General features: G+C 40.0%; 1 protein-coding gene across 9 annotated transcripts in view; it reads right to left on the bottom strand.

The window, feature by feature from the left end:
* Positions 1–1,848: 1,848 nt before the first annotated feature.
* PAK1 (p21 (RAC1) activated kinase 1) overlaps positions 1,849–25,414 on the bottom strand; it is a gene marked incomplete at its 5' end in the record, with an annotated part of 67,757 nt that continues 44,191 nt past the window's right edge. For 2 of the 9 annotated variants that reach the window (XM_079709020.1, XM_079709027.1), the window contains 7 exons: positions 1,849–1,990; positions 6,452–6,589; positions 9,373–9,569; positions 10,613–10,712; positions 14,326–14,443; positions 19,314–19,426; positions 24,557–24,605. In XM_079709020.1, the coding sequence (XP_079565146.1) occupies positions 1,904–1,990; positions 6,452–6,589; positions 9,373–9,569; positions 10,613–10,712; positions 14,326–14,443; positions 19,314–19,426; positions 24,557–24,605 (802 nt within the window). In that variant the 3' untranslated portion in view covers positions 1,849–1,903. Of the gene's footprint in view, positions 1,991–3,620; positions 3,668–6,451; positions 6,590–9,372; positions 9,570–10,612; positions 10,713–14,325; positions 14,444–19,313; positions 19,427–24,556; positions 24,606–25,414 lie in introns of all 9 variants that reach the window. The other 7 variants (XM_079709024.1, XM_079709025.1, XM_079709021.1 and 4 more) reach the window with 6 other exon arrangements.

Here is a 25,414-nt window from a genome sequence, read left to right as displayed (position 1 = left end):
GTGGGGATGGGGAGTGTGATGGTTAATTCTGTCAACTTGTCTGGGCCATGGGAAGCCCATTATCTGGTTAAATGTTATTTCTGGGTGTGTCTTTGAGGGTGTATCCAGAAGAGTTTAGCATATGAATTGATGGACCGGAATAAAGCAGATGGCCCTGCCCAATGTGGGCATCATCCAATTAGCTGATGGCCTGAATAGAACAAAAAGGGAGAGGAAGGCTGCTCTCTGCCTGACTATACAGCTGGGACATTGATCTTCTCCTACCCTCAGTGCTCCTGGTTTTCAGGCATCAGACTTGGACTAGAATCTACACCACAGCTCTCTGGCTGTCTGGCCTTCAGACTACACCACTGGCTTTCATGGGTCTCCAACTTGCAGATGCAGATCATGGGACTTCTCACCCTCCACAACTGCCTAAGCCAATACCTTATAATATACAAACATTTTGGGCCCATTTCTCTTAATTAAATTATATTTTAAAGTGTTAAGAATAAAGAATACACATTGAAGTATATAGTGGTAAAGGGGCAGCTTATCTGCAACTTAATCTCAAATGATTCTGGAAGAAAAAAAAATTCTTTTTTCTTAACCTTCAAAATATCAAAATAAAAAATTAGAAAAGAAAGGAAGGGGAAAAGGAAGGAAAGAAACAAAGAAAGGCATACTCCAAGTAGAATATTTTCATCTCCTTTTATTGAAGGAAATAAAACTTGTGCTGCAGAGGCAGTAGTACCTCAGAGCATGACAAGGTAGCCACTGGGGCTGACATGACAAGCCATAATGCTGGCCAGGGGTCCTACCATAATGGGAGGACCAAAACCACAAAGATAGCAGGAGGTAGCAAACATCCCCAACACCCAGTGCAGGCATTTCCATTTGCAGAGAGCTTGGCCATGCATTGTAAAAACAGGGTCCCCTCACAGCTGGCAGACTATCATCTCAGGCCAACAAATCCATCCAAAACTAACATGTAGTCTCAGATTTGGAGATGATCGTTCCCTTTGACCCAAAGATTCAGGCCATCAGAAGATCTGAGTTAATCTTTTAGCTCCTTATTGCTGATGGAAAAAGAGACTGAGTTCTTGAAACATCACATAGGTATAGCTGGACAGGTGCTGATGCCCAGCCTTGTTCTAAAAGCAGCTAAATTTTTTTTCCTGACTTTTCACACTGCTCTCACCCAGCATGTGCCCTAGGAAACCTCTCAATGTTCTAAACAAGGACAGAATGAAGGCAGCAGCCTAGGGGGATTTAGGGAGTCAAAAGCTGCTACATAGCCAAGACCATTTCACAAGAAATAGCGTGGGGAACACTATTGGGTCAAGATCTTCCCAAACAGCTGCTAGAAGCATATACAAAGAAAAATGTGGTAGTTCTCCCTCCCATATCAGGATCAGCTGTGCCAAAGTCATGGTCCAGAAAAAAGAGCCATTTCATGTCCCTGGAAGAATATCAACCTCCATGGCATTCTTCAAGCTATTCCAATTTTCAAGTACAATAGTGTGTTTGGGCAGTTTTGAAATAGAAAAGCAAGCACTAAAGAAAAATCTCAACCAACTGCAAATTGATAATGTTATAAAGCCAAAAAGTTATACAGTCAAGAACTGATTGGTGGGGGAAGGGTTCTGCTATGTAGAAATAGGAGTCCAAGGGTTTATTCATATAAGCCCTTGATCATAAACCACCCTCACATCCACAGATTGGGAGCAAATTCCTTATTTTAAATGGCCATCATCCGATTAGTCAACTGCAGTTCTCTTCAATGCTGGACACATGGTTTTCAAGGATCAAAGTCTTGAGAGCACTAGATCAGGAAAGGGGAGGAGCAAGACAAGGAAGAGCATCCGAAATGAGCATTTATTTCACAGAAGGCTTGGCACAATGAGGCTGGGGTGATGTGGTTTTAGTGATTGTTCTTGGTTGCCTCCTTTGCTGCAGCAATCAGTGGAGTGAGGCTGGAGAGGGGCTTGGCAATCTTCAGGAACTGATGCTAAAGAGGAGAAAAAGAACAAAAGACACATGACAATTTACCATTCTTCCTCAGCAACCATTACAAGATGTTAAGGGCATCCATGTTTGCACAAGGTGCTGCCTGGAGAGCTTCAGATCATCATCCCCAAAGTGAAGGACATCTTTAAAAGATAACATGTCATTTTGGAGAACTGTTTGGCAGTATCTACCTATAGCTAAATACATGTCTATCCTATATCCCAGCAATTCCACTTCTAGATATATTTCCAAGAGAAATGAGCTTGTGAATCCACCAGAAGACACACACAAAAATGCTCATAGCAGCTTTACTTATGACAATCATAAATGAAAAGAACCCAAATGTCCAAGATAATGGAAGAATGAATAATATTATATTTATATAATACTACACAAAAATTACAGAGCAATAGAAAAGAATAAATAATTGATACACTAACAACAGGACGAATCCCACAGACATTATGTTGCATGAAAGAAGCCAGACACAAGAGAGTTCATATCGTATGATTCCATTTTATATTAGGTAAGACCAAACTATGGTGATAATCAGAATAATAATCAGCTCAGAGGGAAGGTTATTAATTGATCATGATCCAATGGTACATTGCAATACTGCATTTCAGGAGCATTGATCTAGGAATTTGTTGTTCTATCCTTGAATCTAGTAAGGCAAATTAACCCAGGAAGGACTTCAATGGCTTGGTTCTTTCCCAAACCACTTTCACTGGGCTGTACTTTGGGCCACACCCACAACTATTAAAGAAGACCATTTTGGAGAAAACACCATATGAAACCTATTTTTATGTTTTCAGGAAAAAACATTATGGAAAACGATTCGTTATGTGACTCAGAGCCTCTTAACTAAAAATGACTTTTCTTACATTTACTAGTGAAAAAGCTTTGTGTCTTGAGGATGCAGGATGTTTCTTCCATTTGATAAGAAACAGAGGAACTAACATATTTCCTTTTCTGTCCTCGCTACCAGGAAACTAAGAACCAAATCTGATGTTTAAACAAAACTATTTAACTCAAATGATTAGCATATTTGATTCTTCTGCCATCCTCATAAGTCTCTTTTATTAATCATATTGTATATGTATACACACACACATATAGACATATTTACACATATTCTTTGCTGGAAGTGCTTCAACTTCTTTTTGGACAGAGATAGGATATAAAGAGGTACTGAGAACAAGAAGTTACTATTACTACAAAAGGAATAAAAGATCTTGGCTAAATCATGAAGATATGAATTCAAACATAAAACCCTATGTATTTCTGTCCATATATGTGTTTTCACAGGAGACAAAGATGTGAAGCTTTCATGATTTAAGACTCTGAAAGTCATGGTTTTGAATATTTACAATGTACAATAACAAATTAAAGAATCAGTGTTCTTAGATCACATGTTTATACAACTCCCCTCCCAGCTGAGAAAGCAGCATGATCCAACACCCAACTGGGAGGCCTCAATTTCCTTCTCTGTGGAATGAACAAAGCAGATGAGATAAGCCCTAAGGTCTTTCAAGTTTTAACACTCTGAGCCAAGCAGTGGCCAAGAGCATACACACTTGAGAGCCAAACAGACATAGGCTGAAATCCTGGATCCACTGATTATCAGCTACATAATCATGGAAAAGTTACTAAACACTTGAAACCTCAGTTTCCTCACCTGTAGAAATGGGAAAACAAGACTCTATTAACTCACAAGGTTATTAAAAAGAATAGATGAAAAAATACATAAAGTGCTTAGTGCCTAGAATGTGGCAAAAATTCAACATAATGTATTTATTAGTAGTTATATTATTATATCAGGAAGGAAACTCTAGAAGGCGTTCATCTTTCAATATCTATATTTTAATACCTAATTAACAATATCATCTTGAGGCTTAGAATAGTATTTGCACATTTCCCAAAGCTTAGGGTTTCCAGAAAAAAACTCATATAAAAGACAAAGGATCCTATATTATACTGCCTGTTATAAGGGGGTTTTATTCCCAAAGGATGCTAGAAACTAATGGGTTACACTTGGCGGAACTCAGATCTCATATCTAATAGACCAGTGCTCTGTAGTCAGTTACTCTGATTACAAAGAGGTGCTAAATATATTCCAGAGGGTAACATTTCAATGAAGGCTTAAGCAATCCCATTTAATTCAAGAAGTATTTTCTGAATACCTATATTTTATTGAAGTATAGCTGATGTACAATGTTATATAAGTTACAGATGTACAATATAGTGATTCACAATTTTTTTAAACATCTTTATTGGAGTATAATTGCTTTACAATGGTGTGTTAATTTCTGCTGTATAACAAAATGAATCAGCTATACATACACATATATCCCCATATCCCCTCCCTCTTGCGTCTGCCTCCCACCCTCCCTGTCCCACTCCTCTAGGTGGACACTAAGCACCGAGCTGATCTCCCTGTGCGACGCAGCTGCTTCCCACTAGCTATCTGTTTTACATTTGGTAGGGTATATATGTCCATGCTACTCTCTCACTTCGTCCCAGCTTACCCTTCCCCCTCCCTGTGTCCTCAAGTCCATTCTCTATGTCTGCATCTTTATTCCTGTCCTGCCCCTCGGTTCATCAGAACCTTTTTGTTCTTAGATTCCATATATATGTGTTAGCATATGGTATTTGTTTTTATCTGACTTACTTCACTTAGCATAGTATCTTCCAAGTCCATCCATGTTGTTATAAATGGCAAGATTTCATTCTTTTTACGGTTGAGTAGTATTCCACTGTATGGAATATTCTTTATCCATTCATCTGTTGATGGACACTTAGGTTGCTTCCATATCTTGGCAATTGTAAATAATGCTGCTATGAATATTGGGCTGCATGTATCTTTTCAAATTAGTGCTTGTGTTTCTTTCATATATATACCCAGGAGTGGAACCACTGGGTCATATGGTAGTTCTATTTTGAGTTTTTTGAGAAACCGCCATACTGTTTTCCATATTGGCTGCACCAATTTACATTCCCACCAAGAATGTAGGAGGGTTCCCTTTTCTCCATACCCTCTCCAGCATTTATTATTTGTGTTCTTTTTGATGATGGCCATTCTGACAGATATGAGGTGATATCTCATTGTGGTTTTGATTTGCATTTCCCTGATGCTTAGCAATGTTGAGCATCTTTTCATGTGTCTGTTGACCATCTGCATTTCCTCTTTGGAGAAATGTCTATTCAGGTCTTCTGCCCATTTTTTAACTGGGTTGTTTGGGTTTTTTTTTGCTGAGTTGTATGAGCTGTTTATATAGTTTGGATATTAACCCTTTATCAGTCATATCACTTGCAAATGTTTTCTCCCACTGAATACCTATTTTGAGTCAGGTCTCAGGTATAAGAGGAGACAAGAGATTAATAAGATAGAAGTTATAATCTAGTAAGAAAGACAAAATTGTTCATAACTAATGTTAATGTGGTACAGTATGGTAGGTCCTGCCCTGCCCTGACCAGTTGCTCTTAGTCCTCATAATACAAAAGTAACTGACTATGAAAGCCTACAAATTAATCATTGTCATTAAGTTGCATGTGATACTTATTAAATCACCAGTTGGCACTGTAGTAAAATAACACTAGTAATGAGAAATTGTACCCGAGACATAAATGTTAAATACAAATAATGTGGTCAGCTAAAAGCAGTTTTTACAACCATATGAAATAATTATGCTGCAATTTCAGGATTAAGCTGGTGGAGTATAAAAGGCTTGGTAAACCCCCAGCTCCAGGTTCCCCACAGCCTGGCAGGATCTTACTCCAAACAAGCAGACTATATGGGACTTCCCTGGCAGTCCAGTGGTTAAGACTCTGCACTTCCACTGCAGGGGGTGTGGTTTCGATCCCTGGTCAGGGAACTAAGATCCTGTGTGCTGTGTGGTGCAGCCAAAAAATTTATAAATAAACAAACAAACAAGCAGACTATCATCCCCACCATCTGAGAGGGTTTCCAATGAAGAAACTGGGAAGATTTGAAAAGCTGCACTAACTATCCTCTAAACTAATGCCCTCTGATATCCTTTACTGAAAATCTATCTTTTGAGCTTATCCCAGTAAAATATAACTTGTATAAGATTTGAACATCAGAGAGTTTCTTCTCATTAAGAGTCACTCAAACTCTGCCAGACTAATTCAGGCAGAACAAAACAGGCACCAAAGGAAGATACAAGCAAAGCTCAACAGGAGCTCAGAAAGTAACTCTAAAAGATACAGCCTAGGAGAATGTACAGAGTTTTAATAGGCTGAAGAAGAGCCTAAGGCAATAACATGAGCAAAGGCCCAAGGATAAAGATGAGGGAACTAGGAATACAAACTGAGCATGGGATGTGCTAGGAGAGAAGCTTAGTTCTATAACAGCCAGTACCGCACAGACAAAAATGAAGCAAAAAAAGCCTTGGTTTAGTGATTTTTCGAATTAGGTGCTTCCCTGCATAGGGACAGTTACCTGCAACAGCTCTTTAGCTGAACCTCTCTTCTCCACATCCATTTCAAGACAGCGGTTCAGAAAGTCTCGGAAGATAGCTGACAGCTTCTCTGGGTTCTGAAGCTCCGGGGTCCCATTGGTGGCGATGAGGTACAAGGCCTGGCAATACAAACAGAGAATTGCCTTGGGCTCCAACTGAGGTTCTCTCTTGGTCCCCAGACAGGCCCTCTAGAAATATGGTCAGCTGCTTTCTGCCTTCAGAACACAAAGAGGCAGCTTTGGTATACTGGAAAGAATATGAGTTAAGGGTCAGGTTTAACATTTAAAGGCCATGTAACCAGGTGCAAGCCAGTGAACTTCCAACTTCTTCATCTGTAAAACAGGGATGATAATAGTGCCTATCTCACATGTCTGAAAAATAAAACAAGATAGTATATTAAAAGCACTTTGTAAGCTTAGGAAGTGTGTTACTGACCCAAGAGTTTATTATTATCCTTGATTATAGATCTAAATGGTTTATTATTCATTTAGCCTGATGATTTAAACACCTGCCCATTTGCTGAAGGAAATTATTCCTGGTGCCATCACTTCAGTCATCTAAAAACTGATCTCTTCTAGCAGGACAGAAATATATATAAAGGAAGCGTTCTGTAAAGGAGCAACCTGTTTCACTGTTGCCATCCTGTTCCCCTAACATGAAGCATCTCCTGGGAAAGGTAAAGAAAAACACAGTCAAACTAAACCTTTTAAAGCACTCAGCACTTTAATTCATAAAGTGTTTACACAAATACTGTCTCATTTAATGACCACAATAACTCTGGGTAATAGGCAGGGCAAGAATTATCATCCCCATTTCACAGATAAAGCCCAGAAACATAAAGATATATGCCTGGAATCATGCTGTTTACACAAGTTCATGTCCTCTGACTCTACTCTCAGTCTTATTTCTGTCACGCCCTACTGATATCATTTTCAAGGCCACTCTAAGATGGAAGAAGATGAGTGGCATGTGGATCCACAGGGCAAAACTGGGGGCCGAGGGTAGAAACTATGAAGGTAGTTTTAGTTTGGTACACTAAAGCCTTTTCAATAATCGGAGCTATCCAACAAAGATTAGATGACCGCCTATCAGTGACAATGCACAGGGAATGCCTGCACTGAATGGGAGGTTGGAATAAACAGCAAAATGAAAGCAATAAAAATAACTCTCACATTTGCCCATGATCAAAATTACCAACCTACTTGTATCTGTATTCACATACCCGGCTTTCCCTCTCCTATTACAACGGATAAATTGTGCATATTCTAATCTAATGCTCTTTACTTCAGTACTTGATCGAACCCCCCTCATCTACTTAAGGACATCACTCCTACAGATGTCACTTCTCTCTTGTACATGACCATTTTCCTCTCCACTAGATCAGTCCCATCTGCACAAAAACATGCTATAATAATATCTTAAAAAAAAAAAAAAAGGGACTTCCCTGGTGGCACAGTGGTTAAGAATCCATCTGCCAATGCAGAGTAGACGGGTTTGAGCCCTGGTCCGGGAAGATCCCACATGCTGCGGAGCAACTAAGCCCGTGCGCCACAACTACTGAGCCTGCACTCTAGAGCCCGCGAGCCACAACTACTGAGACTGCATGCCACAACTACTGAAGCCTGCGCACCTAGAGCCTGTGCTCCGCAACAAGTGACGCCACCGCAATAAGAAGCCCACGCACCACAACAAAGAGTAGCCCCCGCTCATTGCAACTACGGAAAGCCCGCGTGCAGCAATGAAGACACAACACAGCCATAAATAAACAAACAAACAAACAAACAAACCCTTCCTTGACTCCACTTTAAGATATTGCTCCACTGTTACCTTAACAAAACTCCTTACCTTAAAGCAAAACTCCTTTAAAAGAAAACAACAATGAAAAGTAAAAACTAACTGCTTACACATGCCATCTCAACTCTGCCCACTCTGGTGAATTTACTCTAATTAGGCTTTCATTCCTATCACTCCAGTGAAACTGATTGTCAAAGTCATCAATAACCTTCACACTGGTAAATCTAATGATCATTTCTTAGCGTTATCTTAAATGCAACCTATCAGTCAGGTTTAACACAGTGATTCATCCTCCTTCTCGAAACACTTTGTCCTCTTGGCCTCCAGGACACTTCTCTCAGCTCTCCTACCTGGAAGGCTACTCTTTGGCCACTTTGCTAGCTCCTCTAACCTGTAAACATGACAGTATCCCAGGTCTCAGTACTCTCCCCTCACTCCCTAGGTGAGTGATCTCATTATCAACTAGCTCTGATTTTTAAATAAACCAACTATATAATACCCACTAATAAATTTATATTTAGAGTACTGACCTCTCACCCTTGAACTCTGAACTCTTATGCCCAATTCTACTCAGTATTTCCACTTGGATGTTTAATAAACATTTCAAATTAACACAGAACCTTGTCCACTCTGTTCACTCACTTCAGGGACACTGGCTTCCTTGGTTTTCCCTAGGATGTATCAAGCACATTCTCAAAACAAGTTCTTTATATACTTGACACCTGGAAAACTCTTACGTCAGATTAATCTCATGGCTCACTATTTTATTTTCTTCAGATTTCTCCTCAAATAACTTATAAGAGAAGACTTCATTCTCTACCTAGAATAAAGTAGCACACTTCTCCCTCCTTCCCCCCTTACTCTCTTAAGCCACTTACTCTGCTTTTTTTTCACAGCTCTTATCTTCTGTTACTATATATTAATTTATTATCAGAACAGTTTCTTGCCCATGACAAGAACTCAAATAATCATTGAATGAATGAATGAATGACTGCTAATGTACCTTTTCTTTAAGCATTTATACTTTAAATTCAACAGTGCCTAGTTTTATCCAGAAAAGAGAAATCCAACAGCCCAAATATCTTGACATGGGCCTAGTAATACTCACTCTCAGAGGATTTTCATTAAGGTATGGGGGCTCCCCTTCAATCATTTCGATGGCCATGATGCCCAGGGACCAAATGTCAACCTTAGGCCCATAGGCCTTCCGTGTCACAACCTCTGGTGCCATCCAGTACGGTGTTCCCACCATAGTGCTCCTTTTGCTCTGCTCTGGGGTGATCTGGGCACAGAATCCAAAATCAGCTAGAAAAAGAAAAGACAAGACAGAAAGGATTTATATGTAGGGTATTCCTTCTGTAAATATTGACTATGTGCCTACCCCTAGGTATCAAGCTCTGCCTGCATCCTAGCCACTGCATCCCTTGTCTCTCCAAAGCTAGAATCACTTAACTGCCACCTTCAGCTCTTAGCCTGTCTCCTGTTCAACCTTGAAGGAGGAACATAACAAATATCATCTCTGGCTTCCTTACCCCTCCTCAAACCAGAAGCACTAGGCATTAAAGTCCAAGCCACCCCCACTGACCTTGATTACTTGCCCCAGTACTGCTTTCTTCTTGAAAATCATTCCCATACACCAGTATCTGGTAACTCGGTCCTTGCTTTATTTCCTGGGCATGAGTCCTGGACTTAAACCCTAATCACCTACAACTAGGCATGGCCCTGCTTTAATAAGTTCCTCACCCTGTGCCCCAGGACACAGACTGCTAACAGTCCTCCCATAAGCAGCCCATCCATCTGTGACACAACCTGTTTGTCTGGACTATTGGTCCTTACACATTTGAACAAAATGTTCTGCCTGCAGTTCATCCCCATTATATTGCAATTATGTGTTTATTTAATTATGAGGCCTTCAATAAGAAGGACTATGTCTTCTTACTCATTTTTTTCATTCCCAGAGGGCCCAGCATACAACAGACGTTTAATAAAAGTTTGCTGAATGAATGACTGAATGAAAGAAGTTACACTAAACTCTTTCTTCTAATTATGTATTTTGTGCTTCCCATACTAGATTGAGAACTACTTAAATACAGGCAAAAGTATCCTCAGCGCCCATCATGGGTCCTAGCACATAGTGGGCATTCAGTAAATTTTTTTGGCTGAGTGTATAAATGAGTGGAAAAAAAAAAAAAGAAATGTCATCCTATATAGTGCTGAGTAATATAAAGTGCCCGCATATCCAAGGAAATACAGATTCTCTGGTGAGTCTTGTAGCTACTCTTATATGATTATCATCCCAGAGGAGACAGGGTCCCACAGGGAAGAGAAGTATTACCACTCCTACTCACTTAGTTTGACAGAGCCATCCATTCCCAACAGGATGTTGTCACTCTTGATGTCTCTATGAATAACTTGGCTCGAATGCAGAAACTCCAAAGCCTGCAGGCACTATTGAAGTGGTGTGGGCAGAGGGAGAAAGAAAAGACATATAATATGAAGACTTACAGAAAATCGCTAATCCAACCTGTTCATTTGATGATAACAAAAGTGAGGCCCCACTGAGTAAAAGGACTTACTCCAAATAAGTGGAAGAGGCAGGTCTGGAACCTAGTCTCCTACCTCCTAGCTAAGCATTCTTTTAACATTCCGTGCTGCCTTATATCGTTCTTATAATATACTTGACCATACTGTATTATAACATAGCTTATAATAGTTTTCTTTAACTACAGGAGTTCCTCCAAAGTATTTTAGAGTTGTTTACAGAACATCAGCACCTTGACAAAGAACCCGAGGCAACAAAAAATAAATAAATACTGAGGAAGAATGGAAAGGATTTCGTAATGAAAAAACTGGAGGAAAGTGACAAATAAGAGTTACATTTGGGAAACTAGACAAACGGAAATGATATTAGAAGCAGTGAACTTAGGAGGATAATCTTATTTTGGTGAGGAGATAAATTTGTACTGTTTGGGGTATGCTTGTTTTTTATATTCCTATAAACATTTGCAGACTAACGTCTGGTAGACCACTGCAGATGTGAATCTTGAGTTCTGTAGAGAGGCTGGACTTGAAATAAATGTTTACAAGTCATTTGTGAAGAGGTAATTTTTTTTTTTTTTAAGTAATGGTAATGGTTGGAACTGGCAAATGCTATAGGAGATAGAGGAGAAAGAAAAGAACCTTGGAAAACACCCAGACTTAGCAAGAAAAATAAGTAACATAGAGACTGAATGGAACAATGAAAATGCATGGTTCTGACCAACAATATTATTCTAGACAAATCTCTTACTCCCTCTGGGCTACTGGCTATCCCCCATCTGTAAAATGTGGAGATCAGAAAAGATACTCTCAGAGTTACTACTAAATATACTAGTTTAAGTTCATAACCGAAAGCTAAAATTTTAGGGGCTTCCACTGATTAAAAAACACTAAAAATGCAAACGAATTAGAAGATACTATTTAAATATTCTCAACTTAATACTTCACTTTCTAAGAACATATCAATGGTTAAATTAAAAACAAACCAATATCCAGAAGTGGCTTTTCCCTGGAAAAGTATGACTTGCTTTCCTAAGGAGGCTAGAGACTTTGGCCTCTGGATGTAAAAAATTATGAACAGGGACTTCCCTGGTGGCATAGTGGTTAAGAATCCGCCTGCCAATGCAGGGGACATGGGTTCAATCCCTCCTCCAGGAAGATCCCAGATGCCACGGAGCAACCACGGCTGTGCGCCACAACTACTGAGCCTGTGCTCTAGAGCCCGCGAGCCACAACTACTGAAGCCCACGCACCTAGAGCCCATGCTCCACAACAAGAGAAGCCACCGCAATGAGAAGCCCATGAACCACAACGAAGAGTAGCCCCTGCTTGCCGCAACTACAGGAAGTCCGTGTGCAGCAACGAAGACCCAACACAGCCAAAACTTAATTAATTAATTTTTAAAAATTATAAACAAAAAGGATGATTTCAAGAAATTAGAACCCTCATGCATTGCTGATGGGAATATAAAATGGTACAGCCACTGTGGAAAACATTTTGGCCAGTCCTTAAAATATTAAACATAGAGTTGCTGTATGACCAGAATTTCCACTCCTAGGTATATACCCAAGAGAAATGAAAACATACATCCAACCAACAACTTGTACGTGAATGTTCACAGCATCATCCATAACAGCCAAAAAGTGGAAATTACCCAAATGTCCATCAGTTGATGGAAAGAAAAGTAAATAGAATCTTATTTGCTAGTAAAAGGACGTATGCTATAACACGGATGAACCTTCAAAACATTATGCTAAGCAAAAGAAGCCAGTCAGATGCACATATTATATGATTCCATTTACATGAAATGCCTGGGACAAGCAAATATATAGAGACAGAAAATAGATTAGTGGTTGCATAGGGCTGGGAGGGCTGGGAAAGAGGGTGCGGGGCGTGACTGCTAATAGATATGGAGTTTCTTTTTAGGGTGTCGAAAATGTTCTAAAATTGATTATGGTGATGGCTGTATAACTCAATATACTAAAACCCATTAAGTTATACACTTTAAATGGGTGAATAATATGGTATGTGAATTATATCTCAATAAAGGTATTTTTAGAAAGGGGAACTATCTCCATGAGAACTTAAGGATAATAGTAATGCCACCTATTTAGGTAACATTTAAATGTTTCTCCAAATGCTTTTTGATCCATATGGTACCCCTAAGGCATATACAGTGTGAATGTTGCAATTTCTAAGATAAATCACTTGAGGCTTATTGATTTCCCCAAGCATACATTTGCATGTATCTCAACACCAGTGAAAGTCAGTCCCTGGGGTGACTGAAAAACATCTTAGATATTACAATGGTTGTGGTTTTCCAAAGGTCCCCAGTATATAAACAGACATACAGTTTATCTATGGTATCAAATTTCATGAAGGGAATGTGATTAGGCAAAAATGTCTTAAAAGGCTCCTGGGTGGGGGAGGGAAGATAATGAAACAAAAGTTGAGAAACACTAACTTAGCGGAACAGCAAAGCAAAGAAATCAGATCTCCTAAGAATCCCAGGCCTGTGTTAATTCCATTAACCTATGTGTGTATGTGTTCTAGATCCCAGGATTTTTAATGAAAAGGTGATCATATTTTCTAGGACAGTAATGATTTCACATGACTTTATCCTTCCTAACATTAATATAAAACTACATTGCTATGCCTCCAAATCTTGCATCATCAAAACCCAAGCATACTGATCCCCATAAAACTCTGAACCTAATCTTCTAATCACTTAAATCTTCTACTCTCCCTCATTCCCAAACTTTTCTATTATTAGCCTATCAGAAAGTTCCAGTCTCTTATCAGCAAAGCACCCAATATGCTCAACTTCTTCTAATACTCTCCTCATCTCCTTGCTCTAACGAAAATGTGGCTATCCCCTGAGGACACTGCTTTTCATGGAGGCCTTGCAGAGGTATTTATTTTCCCTTCTTATACAAGCATTTTACAGACTTGAGACATATAATAGCAATGAGGAGAGAGGAGAATACCTATTTAAGCTTTGTTTCCTATTTCTTTTGCCTGGAAGTATTTTACCCTAGATTTTTGCTTGGCTTACTCTTTCATACCATTCAGACCTTTACTCAAATCTATGGCAAAACCTTCCCTGACTACTCAGTCTGAAATAGTACCTCCTCTGTCACTGTCTTTTTACTCTTACTTTATTTCCTTCATAGCACATGAATAAAGCAGGAAAGCAGAATAAAAATATCATTAAAATATATACCCATATAAAAGAGGTAAAGGAAAATAAGTGTTCATAGCAGTTATTTTTAAGAGGTTGAAATTATGCGTGATTATGCATATATATACATATGTGTGTATATATATATTTTTTGGAAATTTCTCACTTTCAGAATATAGTAATCTTTAAAAACAGGTATAAAAAGAGGATGATGGGAGAGAGTACAACTAATTTTTCCCACCTCTACAGTGCCCAGGCTGAGATTCCTTCAGATGCAGAACTTTGAGATATATGGATATGGAGGCCATGTCCTGCTCAAGTCTGGTTGGCCACTAGCCTTACCTCACGGCACACAGCTGCAATCTGGCCTTCATCCATGCAGGTTTCTGTTACCACGTCTGTCAAAGAACCTCCAGCCAAATATTCCATGACAACCCATAGCTCATCTCCCACGAGGTAACTGTAGGAGTAAAGATAAAAGGTGAGAAGGAATAGAGTACACTGGACCATAGCAGTGGCTTTCAAAGGACAAGCATATACCAGAGTGACTCTGCATTTCCCTCAGTTCTGGAAGAGTCTAGGGTTCTTTTTTCTAAGGAAAACCAGAATCTGTGGGACAGAATCACTAACTTGACATCTCTTAAGGATTCGCCTGGGGAAAACGAAGCACACTGTTCTGTGAAGCCCCAAAAGACAGAACTACAATCACTAGGTTGAAGATACAAAATTATTTCATCACAACACAAAGCAGTACTTCTTAAAATTAGGCATGATTCCCACACCTCTCTGCATGAAAGGAGAGAGCATCCAAACATTTGACAAAGATGGGATTTGGAGTCCATCTTACCAATATTAGGGAAAGTCACTAAACCTCCTTCAGAATTCTATTAGATTTGAGATCCATGAGACCCATACTGGGTCTTGTTCAAGATTCCATTCCCAGAAAGTGTGGCACAGTAGATGTCAATATTTACTGAATAATTCAATGAGTAAAATAAAAGATAATTGTAAATGTAAAATGAAGTATTAACTAAAAGAGCCATTGAAAAGCTGTAGAGTTTTATACACACAGCCATTATGCTGACAATGATCTCCATTTTGAATGTCTCTGATTCTAAGAATGGAATAAATTCAGTAAAGGCTGCAGAACCAAAGCTGCTTCTGGAAGCCAAGGTTTCCCAATTAGTACTGTATCCCTAGAGAGATTATGGGGCTGACATGAGTTAAAACCGATAGTCTCAGGGACTGGATCACTCAGCTCTATTATGTGATAAACAAAAACGGCACCTAGGAGAGACCTTCAAGATGGCGGAGGGGGCTTCCCTGGTGGCGCAGTGGTTGAGAGTCCGCCTGCCGATTCAGGGGACACGGGTTCGTGCCCCAGTCCGGGAGGGTCCCGCATGCCGCGGAGCGGCTGGGCCCGTGAGCCATGGCCGCTGGGCCTGCATGTCCGGAGCCTGTGCTCCGCAGCGGGAGAGGCCACAACAGTGAGAGGCCCGCGTACCACAAAAAAAAAAAAAAGATGGCGAAGGAGTAAGACATAGAGATCACCTTCCTCCCTACAAATACATTAGAAATACATCTACATGTGGAACAACTCCTACAGAACGTCTACGGAATGCTGGCAGAAGACCTCAGACTTCCCAAAAGGCAAGAAACTCCCCACGTACCTGGGTAGGCAAAAGAAAAAAGAAAAAACAGAGACAAAAGAATAGGGATGGGACCTGCACCTCTGGGAGGGAGCCGTGAAGGAGGAAAAGTTTCCACACACTAGGAAGCCCCTTCACTGGTGGAGATGGGGGGGGTGGTGGCGCTCTGGAGCCACGGAGGAGAGCGCAGCAACAGGGGTGCAGAGGGCAAAGTGGAGAGATTCCTGCACAGAGGATCAGTGCCGACCAATATGCACCAGCCCGAGAGGCTTGTCTGCTCACCCACCAGGACGGGTGGGGGCTCGGAGCTGAGGCTCGGGCTTTGGGGGTCAGATCCCAGGGAGAGGACTGGGGTTGGCTGTGTGAACACAGCCTGAAGGGGCTAGTGCGCCACAGCTAGCCGGGAGGGAGTCCAGGAAAAAGTCTGGACCTGCCTAAGAGGCAAGAGACCATTGTTTCAGGTGCGCGAGGAGAAGGGATTCAGAGCACAGCATAAATGAGCTTCAGAGACGGGTGCGAGCCACAGTTATCAGTGCTGACACCAGACACGGGCATGAAGCTCTAAGGCTGCTGCTGCAGCCACCAAGAAGCCTGTGTGCAAGCACAGGTCACTATCCACACCTCCCCTCCCGGGAGCCTATGCAGCCCGCCACTGCAGTCTACCTGAAAAACAATTCAGATTAATGATAGTAAAGATCAAAAATCTTGGAAATAGAATGGAGAAAATACAAGAAACGTTTAACAAGGACCTAGAAGAGCTCAAGAGTAAACAAACAATGATGAACAACACAATAAATGAAATTAAAAATTCTCTAGAAGGAATCAATAGCACAATAACTGAGGCAGAAGAACGGATAAGTGACCTGGAAGATAAAATAGTGGAAATAAATACCACAGAGCAGAATAAAGAAAACAGAATGAAAAAAATTGAGGACAGGGCTTCCCTGGTGGCGCAGTGGTTGAGAGTCCGCCTGCCGATGCAGGGGACACGGGTTTGTGCCCCAGTCTGGGAAGATCCCACATGGCGCAGAGCGGCTGGGCGCGTGAGCCATGACTGCTGAGCCTGCGCATCCAGAGCCTGTGCTCTGCAACAGGAGAGGCCACAACAGTGAGAGGCCCGTGTACCGCAAAAAAAAAAAAAAAAAAAAAGCATTGAGGACAGTCTCAGAGACCTCTGGGACAACATTAAACGCACCAGCATTCGAATTATATGGATCCCAGAAGAAGAAGAGAAACAGAAAGGGACTGAGAAAATATTTGAAGAGATTATAGTTGAAAACTTCCCTAATATGGGAAAGGAAATAGTCAATCAAGTCCAGGAAGCACAGAGAGTCCCATACAGGATAAATCCAAGGAGAAACATGTCAAGACACATATTAATCAAACTATCAAAAATTAAATACAAAAATAAAATAGTAAAAGCAGCAAGGGAAAAACAACAAATAACATACAAGGAAATGTCCATAAGGTTAACAGCTGATCTTTCAGCAGAAACTCTGCAAGCCAGAAGGGAGTGGCAGGACAAATTTAAAGTGATGAAAGGGAAAAATCTACAACCAAGATTACTCTATCGAGCAAGGATCTCATTCAGATTCGAAAGAGAAATTAAAACCTTTGCAGACAAGTAAAATCTAAGAGAATTCAGACCACCAAACCAGCTTTACAACAAATGCTAAAGGAACTTCTCTAGGCAGGAAACACAACAGAAGGAAAAGACCTACAATAACAAACCCAAAACAATTAAAATGGTAATAGGAACATACATATCGATAATTACCTTAAATATAAATGGATTAATGCTCCAACCAAAAGACATAGGCTGGCTGAACGGATACAAAAACAAGACCCATACATATGCTGTCTACAAGAGACCCACTTCAGACCTAGGGACACATACAGACTGAAAGTGAGGGGATGGGGAAAGATATTCCGTGCAAATGGAAATCAAAAGAAAGCTGGAGCAGCAATTCTCATAAAAGACAAAATAGACTTTAAAATGAAGACTATTACAAGAGACAAAGAAGGACACTACATAATGATCAAGGAATCAATCCAAGAAGAAGACCCAGCAATTGTAAATATTTATGCACCCAACATAGGGGCACCTCAATATATAAGGCAAATGCTAACAGCCATAAAAGGGGAAATCGACAGTAACACAATCATAGTAGGGGACTTTAACACCCCACTTTCACCAATGGACAGATCATCCAAAATAAAAATAAATAAGAAAACACACACTTTAAATGATACATTAAACAAGATGGACTTAATTGATATTTATAGGACATTCCATCCAAAAGAACAGAATACACGCTCTTTTCAAGTGCTCATGGAACATTCTCCAGGAGAGATCATATCTTGGGTCACAAATCAAGCCTTGGTAAATTTAAGAAAATTGAAATCATATCAAGTATCTTTTCTGACCACAACGCTATGAGACTAGATATCAATTACATAAAAAAATCTGTAAAAAATACAAGCACATGGAGGCTAAATAATACACTACTAAATAACCAAGAGATCATTGTAGAAATCAAAGAGGAAATCACAAAATACCTAGAAACAAATGACAATGAAAACACGATGACCCAAAACCTAGGGGAGGCAGCAAAAGCAGTTCTAAGAGGGAAGTTTATAGCAATACAATCCTACCTCAAGAAACAAGAAACATCTCAAATAAACAACCTAACCTTACACCTAAAGCAATTAGAGAAAGAACAAAAAACCCCCAAACTTAGCAGAAGGAAAGAAATCATAAAGATCAGATCAGAAATTAATGAAAAAGAAATGAAGGAAACAATAGCAAAGATCAATAAAACTAAAAGCTGGTTCTTTGAGAAGATAAACAAAATTGATAAACCATTAGCCAGACTCATCAAGAAAAAAAGAGAGAAGACTCAAATCAATAGAATTAGAAATGAAAAAGGAGAAGTAACAACTGACACTGCAGAAATACAAAGGATCATGAGAGATTACTACAAGCAACTCTATGCCAATAAAATGGACAACCTGGAAGAAATGGACAAATTCTTAGAAAAGCACAACCTTCCAAGACTGAACCAGGAAGAAATAGAAAATACAAACAGACCAATCACAAGCACTGAACACGAGACTGTGATTAAAAATCTTCCAACAAACAAGGATCAGAGATTTGAATTTACTACAAAGTTACCAGGGGTCAAGAATGAAACAGAACTCTTAAAAAAAAAATCAAATCAAGTTCTGTAGCATTTAGAACAAAGGAGGGGTCCCAATGTCTCTGCACTGGTGAAATCTCAAACGAAACTACTGAATGTCACATTTTAAGAGAATGCAGACAAACTAGAAGTTATTCAGCAGGGAAAGCAGGATAAGGAAAGATTTGAGATGCAGAATGATTTAAAGACCTACATGTTTGACTCAGGCAGATGGGCTGAAGGCATTCCCTGGGGTAGAACGAACAGTATCAGGATCAGCTGTGAGAAGCTACAGGGTGGTAGGGTTCAGCCTAACCCCAGAATACTGTGCAGCAATCAGAGGTGTCCACCAACATGCAGGGTCATTGGCAGAGAGCCAAGCATCATAGACGAATCTTAAATGGAGGCAGTTCTGAGTGTTGGTGTTTCCTTCTCCCCTAAGAGTTCCACCATCCATCCATCCCAAAGGCCCTATCTCTCTGACAGGACTACCACTCCATACCTGTCCAAGTAGTTCACAATATTTGGGTTCTTGTTTTCCCTCATGACCAGGATCTCATTAATAATCAGCTCTTTCTTCGGCTGCTGCTGAAGGTTCATCTGCTTAATGGCCACCTGAAATTAGAGTACATTCAATGTACAACCAGAGTCACTCAGCATTTACTGAGCACCTACTAAGTACCAGACATCAACACTAAGGAGATAGAAATGAGTAAGATATGGTCTTAGCCCTTGAGGAAATCACAGTTCATCTCTGGAGACCAGTGGTACTCAGTGTGAGGTCCCCAGACCAGCAACATCAACATTATCTAGGAATGTGCTACAAATAAAAATTTTCAGTCCCCACATAAACCTACTGAATCAGAAATTCTGTGGGTTGTTTTTTTTTGTTCTGCTTTTTTTTTTTTTTCTGCACAAACTTTCTATTTAATGGAAAAGTTCACTTGCTAAGTATAAGGATCATTTATTACTTGGCATTGGTACTGGTGTCACTGGAGATGAGGATAAGACATATAGTTATGAAGGATTTAAATGAGGAAGTGAAAGAATTTAAAAACTGATCCTTCCATTCATCTCTCTACCTTCTTAGATCTCTACTTAATCCAAGCCCAAGTAAATAGAGACTTCCTTTTCCTCAAAAACTCTGTACTTTAATAAGCCCTCCAGGCGATTCTCATGTGCACCAAAGTGTGAAGATCAAACTTGCTACTAAATAAAATACTTATATTAGAAAAATACTTTTAAAAATCACAATATAAAAGAGGTATGCTATAACCAAAGTCCCTACAAAGTGTTACAGGAACATAAAACTGGGCCAAGAACTCTTTCACACTACCAATGCAGAGGTTTCATAAAGGGGAGATGAGTTTTTGAACTTGTTGTGGAAAAATAAATCAGAGTCGACCAGCTTAAGAAAGAATAGAAAAAGGGGATCCTTAATGTTTATGTATGAAAAAGATATTGATAGGCTTTTTGTCTACAGAAATAAACAAATTTTCACATAATACAAATTTAAGGAACACGTTAGTTTCCAAGGCACTTTTGTGCCCTTTTTTATGTGTCGGGTACTATGTAGGGTATTCTCAAACGTATTTCATTTAATCCTCTGAGACATGTTATGAGTTAAATATTACAATTGACCCCCTTTGACAGATAAGGAAATTGTGATTCAGAGAGGATATGGGACTTGCCTACACAGCTATTCAGTAGCAAAGTCAGGATTAGAATCTCAAAAGTGACGCCCATTTATCCTGCACACACAACCAGATTAATCTTCCCCACAGTTGGTGACTCTCTCCCCTGTTCAAAGCAGAAATGGCTCCTGTTTGCCTAGAGATGCTCCTTGGCCCAACATTCGAAGTCCTTACGATCTGACCCCTATCTTACTTCTTTCTCACTGTATTCCTTCATATACTACAATCTGAGCTTCTCTCCATTTAGAACATCTTGCTCCACTGTTTTTACATGTTCCAAACCATCTTATACTTTGTATCAGACCAAAAGAAACCTCATTCTCCAGACCAGATAGGTTTTTTGCCTTCTTTAAAGCCCCATAAGATTATACTTATACCTCTCTTGTGGAACTCAGCACATACTGAATTGTATGATGATTAGTTAGGGTGTGTCTCTCGAGAAGCTTGAAAGCTCATTTGAAAGCTCAGAATCCCTGGTGCCAAGCACAGGGCCTGACACACAGTGGGTGCTCAACAAATCTTTTCAGAAATGAAGAGGAAAAGACAGAATTGAGTGGGTTGATAAATACTTTGTTTTTAAACCACAAAGAGCATTAGCAATAGGCTGCTCTATCCCATAGGAGTAGACTTTAAATTATTTCCTAAATGTTTATTCCCTAGAAATAACAGCCAAGAACATGAACACCTAACAGAACAACTAAAATTAGTCTTTCCAGAATCAGCAAGAAGTGTAGAGGATGAATAATTCAACTTTTATGGAAAAACCCCAAATTCTATTATTTCTTCAATCAAGTATGGAAAATCTTCTCCCATGAGCCAGTTCATCAGTAAGAATAGAAATGATTTTTAAAAACATTTTGATCACCTCCATTCCCTGCCCCAAGTGAGAAAAAAATTCTTTGGAGTGGAGTCTCCTATCAGGTTAGGCTTCTGGTCTGGCTGCAGCTTGCTATAACAGCTGATGTTTAGCTTTTTCTAATGTTTAAAGAGGAACACAGTGATCTAAAGGCACATTACATTAAGACTGTAAGCCTTACAACACATACTAAGATCTGGATTCTCTGCAGCTCCTCAGGCCATCCTGGAGGCTGGGACAGTGCTAGTGAACCCCACAGAGGTCACTGCTGGCAGCAGCAAGGGAGAAAAGAGGCAGGCCATGGATGACAGAGGGGGTGGCAGGACACCAGGAATTCTTTACAGTAGTCCTTAACTATGGGCTAGGCTAAATGCCCTTCACCTAATCAGATCCCTCCTATTCAGGCCAGCAGATAGCACTCCTATAACAGAAAAAGAACTGGACTTGAACTCTGGGGGCCTAAGCTCTGGGGCTGAGTCTGTCACTTACTAACCTTGACCAGTCACAAGCTCTCTGAGCCTCGGTCCCTTTATCAATACTGAGGATAATAATCCCAACCCTGAATCTCCTCCTCACAGGATTGTTCTGAGAACTAAATGAGACAGCGGTCAATGTGTTACTCATACATAAGAAATGTAAGTAATACAGTAAGACAACAATGAAAATGCTAATCACTGTCATAACAGCATTTGATGAGTAACTGGCACAGAGCAGCAAGAGTGACAACGTTATCAGCAGGAATGACAGCAAAAACAAACCCCCCTCCCACCACTACTGCTTACTGAATGCCTACTCTGTGCCAGTGCTGTGTTAGGTGCTCTACTGACATTATCTCTGTAAAACCTAACAACAACCCTGTCAAGCAAAAATCATTATCTGCATTTTCAGGGAAGAAAATGAAGACTAAGACTTACAAGAAAGTTGTCCAAGGTCATAATCAATGCTTTCAGGTTCATATGACTTCAAAGCCACTTCCAGTCTACTCTTTCTATTACACACATTCCCTCTAAAAAATGGGTTTGAAAATTAATTGCTGGATCTGTAACTGGGAGATTTCCAGCACCAATATGCTAATCTTCTTACATATGACAGACAATAGCTCTCCTCTTCTCAGCTGGATAACTCCCAATAAGCACTCGCTCACAAACACAGAGTATCTCGCTAGCTGCACTAAAGATTTACACTCCCTGGGGGAGGAAATGAGGCCTTCCCGGCTACACTGCATTAGCCACCCTAATGGATTCCCTTCCGTTCATAGTTTTGTAACCACAAGGCAGGCACATAGTGAAGTCAAGCTGGCCACTTCTCCTGTGGCCAGCTGCTCACACATGGAGCCTCAAGGCCTTCCAGGAACCGGCCAGCACCAGCCTGCCTCCCATCAAGGGCTGTGAGGCCCCAGAGGCCAGAAACACGACAAGAGGCCGTGGTGCCTAACCTTAGCTCTGCTGCAGCCTTGCAGCCCAGAAAGCACAAGTTAAAATTTTAGAATCAAAAGATTCTAACCCAGCCCTTGCTAACTGCTATTAGCACAACCCTGCAAAAGTTACTTAAACTGAGTCTCAAATTCCTCATCAGTAAAAAGGAAATAATATTACCTACCTCATAGGGTTCTTTTTAATATTAATATCTAATATAACCTCCTTTTTTCTATCTCTACCTCCAATACAGCATATTTAAAATCAGCAGAATGATACCATCCTTCCTTCTTTACCATTATTTTGTCACAGGTTCCTGTCAGCATTATAAGAGTTTTATATGTACACAATAGAAAGTATGGTTTCTTACATTTATATATATGATTTTAATGCCTGAATCTTTCACATAATTCTTAGCGCAAAGTGTAGCATAAAGCAAATGTTCAGTAAACATTCTTTAGAATAAATAAATACATACAAATAAAAATTAATATATATGTAATTCTTAGTTTATGGTATATTTTCGCACGCATTACTTCACTCAACTCATTCACATTTTGTGAGGTATATGTTATCATGCACATTTTATAAATAAATAAAATTCAGGCTTAGGAGGTCAGATGACTTGCCCAAGGTTTTATAAGTAAGTAAAGGTAAACATCTAGGTTATTGGATTCTCACATCAAAGAACAATTAATAAATCTTTAAACATAATAATGTGTTTTTTTTTTAAGTTGACTTACCCTCGATGGAGCCTCAATATTTGGCTCAGACACTTGTAAAAGCCTGACAAGAGTACAGTGAGGTACGTGCTTTCCCTATTAACCATGACTTCTCCAGTACACCATGGGGTTTCAACCACCAAACATATAAAAGCAGGTCCTAGTAGCCTCCCTCAGAAGAGCCCAACTCTGTTTTCACTGGAACAGGAGGTGCCTCTCTTAAGCTCTGAGGCCCATTAGTCTTTTGAACTAAGATCTTCCCCAGGCAACTCCCATATACAACCCACCTTCCAACATTCCTGCTCTGCAACCAAAGAGTACAATACAAAGAAACTTCAAACATTCTAGATTCCCTTCATGGCTTCCTTCTGCTGAAAATAAGATCTTAGGTATCAGGCTTTAGCAATAAGATCAGAGCCTTACCAGCTTATGAAATGTGAGAGACAAAGAGGTGCCTCCAAATGAGGACTTCAATGTCTACTGGAATCCTGGGCACAGAGTAATGGAAGGACCACTAGACTGGGAGGCAAGAGACATATGTTTAAATCTCTTCTATATCAGATTTCTCTCCCAAGCACCAGACTTGTAAAAATAATTGTCCACCAGGCAGTTTCACAAGAAAGTCTCTCAGGCAACATCTAACTCCCTCAAATCTGTACCTCCTCCTTTGTTCTTTCTCCTTGACTAGTACCACTCACTTGTGAGCCATCCTCACATTCATTGAATTCTGTCATATCTACTTAGGTACCTCTCAAATTCATCCACTTCTCCCCATCCATACTATGCTATCACTTTAGTCCAGACCATCATCTCTCACATGGAATTACACAGTAACCTCCTGACTCATTGCTCCACTCTTATCTCCCTCAATCTCTTCTCTACACTGTAGCCACAGTGACTTTTTCCAAAATCTGTAAATCCCATCATGTTAAGGAGTTCTAGTCTGTAATACTGAGAAACCAGAAGTGTCCCAATTGAGCTAAGAAGGGCAAAAACTTAACAAAAAGAAAAAAGAAACAGTGGAACTGAAGGAGTAGTAGTTGGTGGTGGATACTTACCTCCTGTCCTGTGGCCACATCCATTGCAGTGTACACAGTGCCTGAAGCACTGAACAACAGGTGAGGGAAAGAAAAAAAACAGGTGTTAGATGAAGTGACATTTGTCAAATGAAGCTCTACACACAATCTGGCAATGCAAGTGTTAATAAAAATAGCAGCAAAAATAATCCTCCCCATTGCCTCTCCCACTCCACTCTCATGAGAGGCAGTATGTAGTAATAAAGAGAATATATGCTCTAGTGGCCATCAGGAAGTGAGGGAAGAAAGGAGGGACGGAGGAAGAAAGGCAGAGAAATACTAGGAATAATGCTAGGAATGTAATCATGTCCATTCTAAATGACTAAAAACCACACTTTATGCCTATAACCATGAACCCTGTGTGTTTGTAGATGAGTGATATGCAACAATATTTGTAACCTTACATGTCAGTATGTCAGATTTATATGATGCGATTGAAAGAAACTTAAAATTCTATGTACTGCAAAAATGTATTCTAGGCAAGCTCTGTGATTATGCTTCCCAGGGAAGTCAGGTCAATTCGGGGGAAAAGTCACTTGTAAGTTTGCCTGGAAGACAGAAATTATGGTCACCAGCTTCCCAACTACAACTCTTTAGTTAGGATCCTAGCTACATGTCAGGAAGTTGATATCATAAGATATGGACAATCAAATAAGGATGGGATTCTTTGCATTGGCAGTTATTTCCCCATTGCCTGATCATCCTACCTCTAGACATCTTCTGTCACAAAGCTGATGTCTATATTCCTGTCCCCATTCTCCACTATCCCACCAGATATACCATTCTTAAAGGGCAAATATGCCCAGTCCTTGGGGAACTGGACATTTTGAGACTGTGTCT

The sequence above is a fragment of the Hyperoodon ampullatus genome (genome assembly GCF_949752795.1).
Source record: "Hyperoodon ampullatus genome assembly, chromosome: 7".
Lineage (NCBI taxonomy): Eukaryota > Metazoa > Chordata > Mammalia > Artiodactyla > Ziphiidae > Hyperoodon > Hyperoodon ampullatus.
The sequence above is the reverse complement of the archived record's forward strand: the minus strand, read 5'-3'. Positions and strand labels throughout refer to the sequence as shown.